Below are 13,329 nucleotides of genomic sequence, written 5' to 3' on the forward strand. Positions count from 1 at the left end.
CAGAGTATGTGCCCTTCAAACAGCTCTGAAAGGTAGAATGGGGATACCCACACCAAAAGGAAGGATCCTTATCCTGTACAAGGCTGAACCCCTGTCAGTGAGGGTTTGGACCTGGACAGCAACTTCCAAGTCACAGCAGAACTTAGGTTCTTTACCTACGAGAGGCTTCCAACGAAAAAAAATTCTCCCAAAGTGTCCCAAAGTAAAAGTCCAGTTTATCTGGAGGCTCCTCAGCCCCCTGCATGAACGCAGCCCCAGCACTTACTCGCAGCGAGGCCCGGAGTACTGAGGGGGGCACTTGCAGGAGTACCCGTAAACGCCATCGACGCACGTGGCTCCGTTCAGGCACTGGTGCCGCACGCAGTCGTCCACGTTGATGTCGCACCTCTTCCCGATGAAGCCCCGGAAGCACTCGCACTGGAAGTCTGCCACGGCATCCACGCAGTCCCCGTGGACGCAGGGGCTGGGCTGGCAGTCGTCGATGTTGGCCTCGCAGCGCTGCCCCGCCCAGCCCGCGCTGCAGCCGCAGCGGAAGGCGTCGAACAGGTCCTCGCAGGTGCCGGCGTTGAGGCAGGGGCTGGAGGCGCACACGTCGGCCCCGGAGCAGCCCAGCTGGACACTGCCCGGGCCGGCCCGCTGGAACTGCTCGGCCTGCGGGTACGGCCGGTGGGGCGGGAAGGGCAGGAAGATCCCCCCGATCTGCACCCGGCCCAGGCAGCCGGTGAAATTTTCAGCCAAAACCACCGACGCGTTGTTCTTGAGGAAGTCCAAGTTGCCGGCGCTTCCCTGCAGAGTCACGTTCACTGACCCATCCAAGCAGAGCAGCCACCGGGAAGAGAGCGCGGCCGGATCCTCCATGGACACGGAGACGCTGTGCCAGGCCCCATCCGTGACGGGCTGCGGGCTCAGGAAGCTGACACCCTCAATGCTGTTCCCACTCCTGATGTCAACAAGCAGGGAGGAATTCTTAATGGCTACCTGGAGGGAATCCACCTCTTCCACAGCCTGAAGCAAAACAGCATCTTCATCTCTGGTTCTGAAGTCCACGCGGAGGCTGCTCAGAGTTCTGGTCACCGATGTGTTGGTGGTAAATTCTATGGCAGCATAACTATTAAATGTTGCATTAGCCAGACCTATAAATAAAGGGGAGAGCACGAGGGATTTCAAAGACAGTTGGTGTCGGGTTTGAGCCAGACCAATGGCACACCCCTGGCAGGTTCTCTCCCTAAGAACCCCTAAGCTTAGTGTGAGCAGGATTACAGGCGAGCTGCTGGCAGCCTTAAAGCTCTTCCTGTTTACAGCTGCACCTCCTGTAATCATATGCAGCTCTTAGGCAGCAATTTGTACTCCTCAGCCATGCTCTGTCACACCCCAGGGAGCCCACGCTGCCTGCAGCAGTAGGTACCTGGGCAGCACTCCGTGCCCTCCTTGCAGCATGTGTTCGTATTGTTTCCAACAGCACAAACTGGGAACGCTGATTATAGACAGGGAGCGGGGGGTGATTTTACCAACACACAAGCGGGAGAACAGAACTTACACACATATCCTGCCACAACGTCTATGCAGGTGGTGGCTTCAGGACATGGGTCACTTTCACACCAGACTTTCTCTTCACAAAACTTCCCAGTGAAATTTGCTGGACAGCGGCAATGGAAATCATTCCAAGTGACAATGCATCTGCCACCATTCTGACATGGCTCTGACTGAAAAACAAAACGGGAATTTAGGGGCAGAGTAATTCATCTTGAGGTCTAAGAAAGTTTGGTAGAATTGTGATGCTGAAGATGAGCACAAGCAGCATTTGAATCAAAAAAGGAGGGAAATGGAACAATTACTCAAGAGCAGTGAGGGAAGCACAAGGGTCTCTGTACAAGAAATTCCTGAGCCCCTGCTCCCCCCTGTGCACAGCACTGACCAACAGGAACTCCAGCAATCTGGCAAAGAACAAGGCACAAAAGCACAGGTGAGGAATGGATGAAACAAACTGTGGTGCTCCCAAGAAGCTCACAAAGTTCTGTCACCAGAAGGACACCCCTAACACCACAGGCGTGACAACACTTCAGAGCACCATAAGCAAGAAGAGCAAGATTAGGGGGTATGGCCTCCCCATCACCAGGTGTGGCACAGAGGAGAGCCAGGCTCTGATCCAAGGGCACATGTTGTTGAAATGGCAGATTCTTGGGGAAGAGGTTGTTGTGCAATTGGAACAGGATGAAGGGAGGGGCTGGCAAGATTACAGGTTAGGGAGGGGAGTCTGGAACCAATGTGGGCTCAGCAAAGTTGAGATGGGCAGCACAAAAGCCACCGCTCAAGTCCTAAATCCACAAAAACTACAGAGGAGCTTGAGAAAACTCAGTGTTTAAATCATAGGTAGCATATTCAGTGAGGTGGGGGCACAGAGAACCCTGTGTTGTTCAGTACATCAAAACCTCCTCTTTCTGGTATCAGCAACAGTCAGGCTTTTGTGTAATAACAGAACTACAATGAACCCCTGCACACACAGAGACAAACACGACACAGCACATACCTTGCAGGTGTCATCAGAGATGCAGCCATTCACAAGATTTCCAGTTTGAGTCCTGTTGAGTCCCTCTGGCAAACTGTTGTTTTCCACCTGGAAAAACTGTATCTGGTGGCTGTTGAGTTGGATGTCCTGCAAACAGCCTTTGAAATAGCCTCCCCACAGCTCAGCACTGTCGGGGTTCGGGTGTCCCCCAATGAACACTTCAGAGCCGGCTCCCAGCGCTTGTGCTGGCAGCTGCCCCAGCTCCACAAACGTGTCTGACTGCAGGGCACCAACAGAGCCTCCTTGGAAAGACAGGGCTATCAAATGTCTTCTCCCATCAACCACATTCCCTGGAAAGGTCACGGTGTCCGTAGGTGACATCTCTACGCTCAGCTGGCCATCCCTGAGGTACAGGGTGAGGCAGGGGCCTGGCCCATTGCAGACCTGCAGTAACAAACCATTGGGCTTCCGGCTCCGCAGGAAAAAGGAGAGGTTGAAGTCTGCACCAAGGCTGTCAGAAAGGATGAAAGAGGCAAAGCTGGTGGAATTCTCTAGGCCAAATGTTGCTGCTGGGCGCTCTGGAAGAGAAAAGAAACAAGCTTCAGCACAGAGATAAAGGGAATGCAGCTGGCACAGGGATGCAGCTCCTTAGGAATGGGGCAAAGGTCTCTTCTCAACGTTTTCCGCGTGTGCCGGGGTAACGGTGCTCCTCCCCACAGGTCCGTGACGCTAAGAAGTAGGTGAATGTGTCCTTGCTTCCTCTGGAGGGCACAAATTCAAGTATCCAAGAAATACAGCTCTAAGAGCCCTTGCCAATCCAGCAGATTTACTCACGGACTTTCGAGATACAGAGCTGCTTCTAAAATTTGTAAATTTGGTAACAGCAGTACATGTCATATTTAGGGCTCAGAAGAGTTGAAAAAAACCCCAATACTAATACAAGCCTTACAGGAGCAAAAAATGCAAATAGATATGATTTTAACTCAAAATTGTCAGAGCATCCTTCAACAAAGCAATACATTCCTATTCATCTTCAATTCAGAAGCTCAAGATCAACTTTTCACAGTAAAACAACTTCCCTGCTCCCCTGCATTCACACAGATCTGTTAAAAGGTGAAGTCAGAGCCTCTGGCTCTACCAGGAATAACCTGCATCACAAATCTGACAGTCATTCCTGCAGGAGCAAACCACAGGAAAGGGATCAATGAGAATTTTATTCACAGAGGCTTTTGCTGTATTTTTCCCCCTGGTCAAATAGAAAGCGAAAGTCCTGTTTCCAGAACTAACATCCAAGCTTCTCCAGTACCTGCGGAGCTGGCAGGTGTCAATCCCATGGCACTTACCATACGAGCAAGCTGGGCCTCCATAGGGCCTGGCACAGTCACACCTGAAGGTGGCCCAAAGGTCCACACAGAGCCCTCCGTGGAAGCAGGGCTGGGAGAGGCACCACTCGGTGCGGTCGCAGCCCGGCCTCGCCGGGGACGACTCCCCCAGCGGCAGATCCGCCGGCAGCACGGCCTCAGCGTCCACCTGCAAGTCTTCCAGGCAGCCCACAAAGCCTTGCTGGCTCCGTGTGTTGTTGGCCATGGGATCCTCAGCACCTCCAATGTACAGATTCAGGAAGGCTTGTGGGATCACAGCAGTGCCCGGTGGGACAGGAGAGCTCTGCAGGCAGACCCCGGACTCACAAGAGCCGTGCCAGAGCTTCAGCTGCACCGTGCTGTGCACAACAACTTCCACTTTATGCCACTGGCCATCATCCAGTCTCAGCCCCTTCAGGAGCAGTGGGTACCCAACATCCTCCCTCTTCAGCTCTGCATGCAGGATGCCATCCAAGAGTTCCAGGAACAAGTACTCAGCTTCGCGGCCTCGGTAAAAAAGGACAGCGCTGGGCAGAGTGGTTCGGAAGCGGAGGGACACGCTGGCTCCTCCTGCACCCCTCCCGCTCGCACTGTTCTCGGGCAGCTCAATGAGGAGATACCCTCTGGAAGCAAAGGAAAACGTTGTTGGTGTCGAGCATGTGGCATCAGAGAAACCAGGCTGGCACTGGCACAGGTGGCCGTGGCTCTCAGCTTGGTAGGTTGGGATGCACAAGGCCTCGTTTTGGCAGTCGTGCGTCTGGCACCCAGTGAGCTGGACAGAGCAGTTCTTCCCTCCCCACGTAATGCCATCCTGGCCAGGGGCACAGTGGCAGGAATAGTCAGCAATGCCATCCTCACAGACAGCTCCATTCTTGCAGGGACCCTCCTCACACTCATTGATGTTAACAGCACATTCCACACCTGCGGAAGAGATTCAGAGATGGGATCTCACCGTGGGACCGGGACGCCCTCCCAGAGCCTGCCGGGCACAGCCCTCCCCAGTTCTCTCCAGCAAGGAGCCCCACACTCACCCAGAGGGTCCTGCTCGTGATGCAAGAGCAAGAAAACCAAACTTCTGTGTCCTCCTAGATGCTATTTCTAGAGCTTTGGCCTGTCAGCCCAAATCCCCCCACCAACTGCTGTCCTGTCCCAAGCTCAAACCCCACAGGCAGTCAACGTGAAGAAGGTACGGAAGGACCAAACCAGCACAGACAAGGAATTTATGCTTTTTTCTTAGTAGATTTGGTATGTTGAAAGGCCAGGTAGGTCTATAGATCTGACTGGAGCATGTTCCAGGCGCCAGTGTTGCAGACAGCAGTAAAATGGGAAGTTACTGGAAAGCCTCAGTTAAAAAAATCCAATTCCAACACGACCCATCAGTTGTAAAACTCACAAAACCCAATTCATTACCAAACAACAAACACAACATGCTCCACAGGCACTGTGCCATGCTGGCACTAAGCTGATTTCAGTTCTGCCCAGTCCTGCAGAAATGAACTGGGTGAGGTCCTGCACTGCCGTTCTGTCTCCTGGCAGCACATGGATCCCAATGGGGCTCAAGTAAATTACCAAATCTGGCTAATGAAAATCTGCTGTCATTTTCCTGAGCACCCCAGACTGACAGAGGAGCCCTGAATCAGTTCACTTTATCTAGCCTATAACATTGGTTTTCACTAATCTTCAGAGACAGTCCCACAGATAAACCAAGCATGGATTATCCCAATCTAATAGCATTACACCCGATCCAGCCAGCAAGCACAACGAGGGCAGCAGGAAGAAAAAGAAGGAATTCACACACAAAGGAGGGGAATCAAAACACAAAGGACATTTGTAAAGAAAAGCCACTGGACAGAATGTGCATGTCAAAGAGATTAGAGAGCTGCCTGGAGCAGAGAGATGGGGGGAGATGGGGCACTAGGAGCACTGGAGCTGGACTTGATGTGTGATTAAAAATAAAAACTTAGCAAAGGTGTAGGTTCTTGAATATTTGCAGTGATGGTTTGTCCCCTAAGCTCTGCAGAGAGATGAGCACCAGCTTCCAGCTCCAAACTGTCAGGTTGTGCCAGTGTAGGGACAGAGCTCTGGGAAGCACTGAAAGAGAAATGCAAGGCCCTAGTTCTTCACTTTCCAGATGTGCCAGAGCTGTTCTGTAAGCAAGTGTCTTCAGCACAGCCCTCTTCCTCTTACTATTGGGCTTGCTCAGCAAAGGAACACCAGGGACAGAATTAAGACTGCAGCACAAAGCTATGAAGGAAATGTGCTGGAATAAATAGAGGATAAGGGACGTCACTGGGCCTGGAGAATCCCAGGGAGAAGATGGGGTGGGTTTTCTCGGAGGGCTGTCCAAGCTGCAGGAGGCAAGTCTGCAGTCAGATTTAAGGGGAGAGGCTGTTGAATAAGGAAAGGCAGGTTTGGTTCAGTCCCAAATCCTCCAGATGCTGCTGTTTCAGACCTGAGTTGCGGATATTTACCAAGACAATGAGGGGAAGATAACATTGGTTTGGATAACAAAAGGAGAGATGCCGTGAATTTTTGCATTTCTGAGAAGGCTGGGAGGCAGGAGAGGCCCATTCTCCCATTCCACATTCCCAGCCCGAGCAGGTCTCAGCTCTCTGGTGGCACCAGGAGCACCTGCCTGGGCTGTTCCTGCCCTGCAGCCCGCAGTGCCTCACACCAGGTGGGACCTGAGGCCCCAGGGTGGGTGCACAGCCCCAGGCTGGCGGCTGATTGAACACCAGGCTTTCCCGAGGGATGCAGTTGGTTTGATTCCTTAGATGATTTGTTTGAAAGGGGTGAAAAGCAGATTACACAAGAGTTCTAAAAATCTGGCTAATGATAATTTTTTTTTCCTGGAAGACTTACTAAGCAGTTATCTGGAGCTACATCACTACAGTTTCCAAAAGTACAGATCATTTCCTGGATATCTGTTATTCCAATCTTCTCCAAGACATGGACAGTTGTGTCTTTGCAGACCCATTGGGAAGTAGATATTAAGAAGTTGTTCGACACTAATTGTTTTTTTCTAAGAGCAGCATAGGCATCCCTTTTCAGGTTTATTTAAAAAAAATAAATTGGAGGACATCACTGTTCAACAAAAACAAGTAACAAAACCAAGTTATTCTCCTTGTAAACAAGTAGTACTCTCCTCTGTTCACTCTAAATTTCATGGCTGAAATGTTTACTTTTATTTGAGCCATCAACAGTAAAAGCAACCAATCTGATTCATTACACCATTAGGAGACTTTGGAACGTTTAATGAGTTCCTTATCTAGTTAAAGACTAACAAGAGCAAAGCAGTGGGACTTGTTATCTGAAAATCAGACAAGCGGTATCTAAAAGGCTGCTGTCCGGAGTCAAGGATTTCAAACATTCTCTTAATTCAGCAGTGTCCGAGGTAACGGTCCCAAGCCACCGACCCACAGGGACTGGGTCAGAAACATTCAGAGGTGGCTGAGTTTTCACAGGCTCCAGTATATTCAAATATTCAAATACAAATCCTCCACCACGTTCAGAGTGCTAGTGCTGTGGTGGGAACAGTCCTGTTTTGTAGATGCAAGTGTGATTAAATCCACACAGCTCACCACTTCTGAATGGAGGGAACGATTTACTGGCTGCTATTAATAAGTAAAGATTCATTGTATACAGTGTAAGAATCATATACTTCAACAGATACATAAAATGTTAAAAGAATAAGCACAAATGAAGTGAAATATTCTAATTTAGCTGTCAGATATCAAAAAACCTTGAAGGACAAGGTCTATTCCTTGAAACACGGGAGTTCAGCAGGGCTGCCCGGCCAGCACCGCCTTGCCCTCTCCTTAAGGCAGCTGAATTCCTAACGAGCCTTCCCTGCTGCATCCTAATTAGGGATTGTATTATGATTATCAAAAGGAAAAAGGAGAGGAGGGAGAGGGGGTAGGCAGAGAATTAGCCGCAACAAACGGACCCCGACACAATTATATTTGCACAATTACTGCCATTTCCATGGCAACCCCTGCTCTGCCGCTCTCCCACCGCGCTGCTGCTCGGGGCGAGGGAGCGGGAGGAGCTGGGGAAGGCACTGACCACCAAAGGGTTTGTCCTGGGTTACAGCCACAAAACCGACTTCCCAATAAGGCAGCCTTCAATCGATAAAGGAAAAATGAAAACCGAAAAAACATCAGTAAAAAGCAAAACTAACGTTTCCCAGAAGTAGCCGGGAGGCACCTGTGTGTCTCCAGAGCTCACCTGGGCACAGAGCCGTGCCCCGGAACAGCCGGCTCGGACACTGCACCACAAGGCAAACTGCAGCACAGTGACTGTGGAGCTGTCAGCCAGACCCCTGCCACAAGGAAATTCCTCACCTTAAAGTTTCCAAAACAAAACTTTAGGTCTCTTCAAAATAAAAACATTCTTCCTTTCTAATCAATTCGGGTTCCTCCTCATGCCTCCAGCCACCACTCATCACACACGCAGCCCCCTGCCCTGGGCAGGCACGCACACAGGCAGGACACGCTGCAAGCACTGCACACGTCTCATTACCTGCTAGCAGAAAAATTCCCTTCAGGATCACGCCAATCAGCACAGATTTCATGGCCGACTCCTTGTGGACATTGGGAACGGTAAAGCAAAAAAAAAAAAAGGGGGGTGAAGGGGGGGAGGGATGACAAAAAAGGCCGGGCTGACAGGGCAGTGTGTGCAGGCGCTCGCTGGTGCCAGTCCCACGAGAAGGGATTGGAGCGGAAGAGCCGGGGGAGCAGAGCCCTGCCCTGCGCCAGGTCTAATCCAGCCCGGCTCTGACCCTCCCAGCTGGCCCCTGTCCGTGCTGACACCAGGAATGTGTGCTCCCAGCATATTCCTGCTCCGTGCCTCCCGCAGCGCCCGGCAGTGCCCACAGCCTCAGCCCAGCAGCGCAAAGCCAGGAGACAATCTCCCGCCCTCGCTGCGGTCCAGGTGAATCTGCCAAATTCCGTGAATAAGGCCAAAATGTTCTTTTCATAGGCTAAGCCAAAAAGCTGCATTTCCATCATTGTGCAATATCTAAACCATAGGAACAAGGGGAGTTCCCAATGCAGAGTGAACCTGGGCCCTGCTGCACATCCACTGCTGAGGGAATCGGGGTCCATCGGGCAGTTTTCCTTCTCCCTGTGCCCTGTTCCAGTGATCTGTGAGCACAGACATTTCCACTCTGCTGTATTCACTAAGAAAAGTCTCAGGTTTTAATGACCATGATCTGTTTCCCTGAAGTCAAACTGGATGGAAAGAAATTCCCTGCATTATGCTGAATGTACAGGTTCAAACATGGCAGCGCGCAATCAAAATTCTCTCTTTCCTCATTAGCCACCTTACTAAATTAGCTATTGCAGTCTCCTTTTTCCTCTATGGTTCTGGGGTCTTTGTTTTTTAATATGGTTACTTTCACATTACAGAATTTCTGGAGGCAGAGTTGTATTTTTGTGCTGTAAGGACCCAGAGAAGTTTCTTATTTCTATGAAGAAATGTTATCTGAGAGCTTTCCCCCAAACTTGGAGTCTCTGTTTGTATCAATGTCAGGTCCAAGCAAACAAAACCTCCCACACGTCACTGTCTGGAATCTCCATTAGCAGTATCACTAAGATATTTAAAAAGCATTCCAACAACTCCTCTAGCTATTTCACTTTTGTAATTTTACTCAATCCAAACATGCCAGTCACTTTTACAGATAGTTGAAGTGGGAGGGATATGGTGAGTGTTTGTTTGGAGTCAAAACTTCTCAGAAAGCCACAGACCTGTGCACACACAGACCTATCCCAGCACAGATTTGGAACCTTATCTTGTGTTCAGGAGAAAACAAACAGGCAGTTGTGCACATTCAGCCACTACTGCAACAATAAAGTGTACCAACTGTGAAGACTGCAGAACATTCACTGTCTTCAAAAAGATGCCCATTTTGGTTTATGCACCCACACATTTATCCCCCCCCACACACACAGAGTCTACCTGGACACTGCTGCCTGGAAATCCATCACACCCCAATGCACCCAGCACAGATTCTGCTCTCACCTGGCACCAGGCACAAGCAGGCTCTGGACTGCAGCACTGACAGCCTTCTGGTCAGATGACAGGGAAGTCAAAAGGTCTGATTAACATGGAGCTGTGATCCAGCAGGGAGAAGAAATGTGGAGCGGAAGGGAAGGGGGGGAGCCTCACCAAGTGCTGCCTAGCTCCCTTCAGCTATATTTACCAAAAGGGATTTGGTTGAAGGTGGAACAGGCCTCTAATCTCTTTACTATCTTAACCTTTTAGCTGCCCTTGCTCTAGAGGCTCCATCTCTAAAACAAATCTGACTTAAGAAATACCTGCACAAAAAAATTAAATCTATTCAAAGGTGGTTAGAAGGAAGAAGCAACTCCCATTTATTTCCTCACCCATGACCCAGGAATTCAAGCCCATTTGATCTGGGCTGGCACCCTTACAGAGTCCCCATTTATAGCTGCTGCACAGAAGGTTTCTACTTTAAGGAGACAAAGACATGGCTGAACAAAGTGAGATGGTCAATAAGCCCTCCAATTATACTGGGGCACACTCACACCGCACCACCTTCTGATTCCTCATGAAAGCAGAAGTGTTGCTCAGCCGTGTGCAGAAGAGCTCAGAATGCTCCCACGATCACAAGGAGCCAGTGCCCGGGGCTGCCCAGTGCCACAGTGCCTGCTGCAGGACACGGCCTCTTCTGCTGAGCACAGCTTCAGCTCCCGTGGGAGCACTCAGGCCATCTGGAAGTTTTTAAGGAATGAATGATCCAAACTTCAGTGATAGCCTTTTTGCAGGTTAAAAATCAGTGTCCATGTCAAATGGAGGTGCCAGTCTTTTTCTCATCCTGGCCTAACCTATTGTCTAATAAATATCTTATGGACTGAAACCATTTCTGAAAAAAAAATTCAGAATTTATTTTGTTGGATTTCTTTTCCCCCTAAAAGACAGACTTTTCCTAATATGCTTTGTCTCTCGATCACAGTTGACATTAATTTCCAAGAGCATGCAAGATTCCCTCTCCTTTGCACCTCATTTAGTACCCCTGCAATCTTTTGATTTGTACTTCTTGTATCCTCTCAGGGTACCTATATCCTCTGCTAAAGCACAAAGCATGTGCTGAACAGACTCTTCCGAACCTGTTAGGTTGTTCTCTCAGGAATCAGGCACCACTTTAGCAACAGCTACATTTCAGAGAGAAGGTTCATCTGCCCGCACTACACTGCGACAGCACTGAAGCAGTTAATTTGCAAAGAAAGAATTTCTCCTGACTTGCATTGTTATCCCAACACTCCCCAAATTCCTCAGACTGAAGAAGCAAACACACAGAAGGAACCCCTGCCGCCCCAAGAAAGCATTCTTCATCAGAGTAGCAAGTTCACTTTAATGAGCAGAGGCAGCTTAAACCCAAGTTCACGGCAGATCTAAGCTGCCACAGAAATGTGTTGTGGAGAGAAACATTATGGGAAGCTTCACAAAGTTGTTCTGTGATCCTAATATGAAGTAATAAGCTGTTTACCCAGCATGACTGTGCTGGGACTAATTGACAAAGGAGGGGAGATTAATTGCTATTATTTCCCTGTCAGCTTCACTCCTCCACACGCACTCACTGATCTCACAGACTGCTCCCAGCCTTTCGCTGTGCTGATGCGTCAAAACTACCTCAGCTGAGACAAAGTCCTTCACCAAAAGTAATATCCAGAAGAGCAACCTGCTTCTAATCCCCTTCAAGTACTAATGAACCCAAATTTGATGCAACAGAATGAACTCTAACACTCCTTTGCCCATCAGTCCATGCTTCTGTCAGCTTTTCCGCCCATGAGCATGCTAAGAATTGGAAAGGATTAAGCAGATCTGCAGATTGGCAAAGAACAATAAAATTCTGAGCTCTGTGTGGGTGTTGGGGCACTGCAGGAGGAAAAGAGAGCAGGGCACAGATGTGAGTGGGAATTCTGACAAGAAGGATAAACTTTAAACCATCTCTTTGGACAAGATCTCAGTTCAGAGTACAGCATTGTAACTGCCTGAGAAAGCAGTGATAACGAGCTTAGATAAAAGCTGATTTTCAAAGGCCTCATCTACAAAAGTATTTTTTTTTCTTGATCTGGCCTAAATTAGCAAATGAGATAGGCCAGAAAACCCCACAAATAATTCAGCCCAGTTACAGAAGGTGATAACTAGATGAAATTAATAGGTCTTCCCAGGAAAGAGCTGGGCAGAATTAAACCAACACAGCTCAACCACTGCAACCACAGAAGGAAAAGAGAAAATTTTCCCATGCCATAAAGGCCTGAGAGAGTCTCAGGAATGTTGTTACCTGCTGCTGCAACTTAAGGGACAGGGTTTTCTTCGGGCATCAATTGTTTCGTTTTCCCACGAGATGGCAGCCTGGTAACACTGTGGAGAAGTTACCCTTATCTCAAACCCAGAAATCCAGGATTGTGCTGGGATCACCTTTCTTATAAACGACTCTGGTGTTAAACTGCCCAACACATGTGGAATTTAAAGATGAAGAAGACTGAGAACGAATATTTTAAAGAAAGATGAGGTTTAGTACCAGTTAGCAGAGGACCTTCTTCTCCCAGATTCTCAACCAGCAAACTGCACCCTTAGGGTCAGGCAGGCCGTTTGGGGAAGAATCCAGACTCCTGATTCCCTTGTAAACAAGAGAAGGCTTCCTTTGCTCAGATCACAAAGACCTTTTGACCTCCTAACATAGCAGATCACTGCTTTCAGCAAAAAATGGCTGGCTCTTATCACGCCAGGGTGTTAGTGAATGGAGATGTTTTACAGATGCTTGTGTGCTGGTGAGCCCATCTGTGACACTTAGAACGTTAAACATCCCTTCTTTTATTTAAAGGCTGCTTTTCTATATATTTCCTGCATGTATAGAAACCCTCACAGTTCTCCCAGGTAACTTTCACTCCAGGATACAGATGCCCTGGATACTCTGATCTTAGACTATGCAGTTGATCTTATGTCTCCAAATCTAGTTCATGGCCTATCATCTCACTTGCCCACACTCACACAGCTTTGAGCCTGAACTGCAGACCTCCTGCTGCACACTCCCAGTGCAGCTCGGTCCTGCCCTCTCATCCTGGAATCCTGCAGCCAGGCAGCAATGCAGCAGCTCAGCATTAGCCAGCCAGAAGGCTCTGATTCCAGCCACCCCTTCCCCAGGTTACCTGAATAACCAGGTGGGCACTGACAGAGGAAGCCATTCACCAGGTCCTGGCAGAGCCCTCCGTTCTGGCAGGGCTGGGACTCGCACTCGTCGATGTTGGTAAAGCAGGTGTCCCCTGGAAAGTGAAAACACAAACACACCTCGGAAGTGCACTTGTGCAGCAGTGAAACAAAAATGACAACTGCAGTCATAAGTTTTGCACTTCTTTCACCTAAAAATGCAAAAGAATTCATTGAAGCCTAGCACGTCTCTGCAGGCACTGGCACACAAACACCAGCACAGAACAA

General features: G+C 49.2%; 1 protein-coding gene across 8 annotated transcripts in view; it reads right to left on the bottom strand.

Moving 5' to 3' along the window:
• The window catches only part of CRB2 (crumbs cell polarity complex component 2), a 55,750-nt gene that overhangs the window by 6,676 nt on the left and 35,745 nt on the right, over positions 1-13,329 (bottom strand). For all 8 annotated transcript variants that reach the window (XM_068210921.1, XM_068210920.1, XM_068210923.1 and 5 more), the window contains 5 exons: positions 13,044-13,157; positions 3,850-4,788; positions 2,528-3,084; positions 1,538-1,703; positions 266-1,133 (listed from right to left, as the gene is read on the bottom strand). In XM_068210921.1, coding sequence (XP_068067022.1) covers positions 266-1,133; positions 1,538-1,703; positions 2,528-3,084; positions 3,850-4,788; positions 13,044-13,157 — 2,644 coding nt within the window. The remainder of the gene's footprint in view (positions 1-265; positions 1,134-1,537; positions 1,704-2,527; positions 3,085-3,849; positions 4,789-13,043; positions 13,158-13,329) is intronic.

Source organism: Anomalospiza imberbis, chromosome 21 (assembly GCF_031753505.1).
Source record: "Anomalospiza imberbis isolate Cuckoo-Finch-1a 21T00152 chromosome 21, ASM3175350v1, whole genome shotgun sequence".
Taxonomy (NCBI): Eukaryota; Metazoa; Chordata; class Aves; order Passeriformes; family Viduidae; genus Anomalospiza; species Anomalospiza imberbis.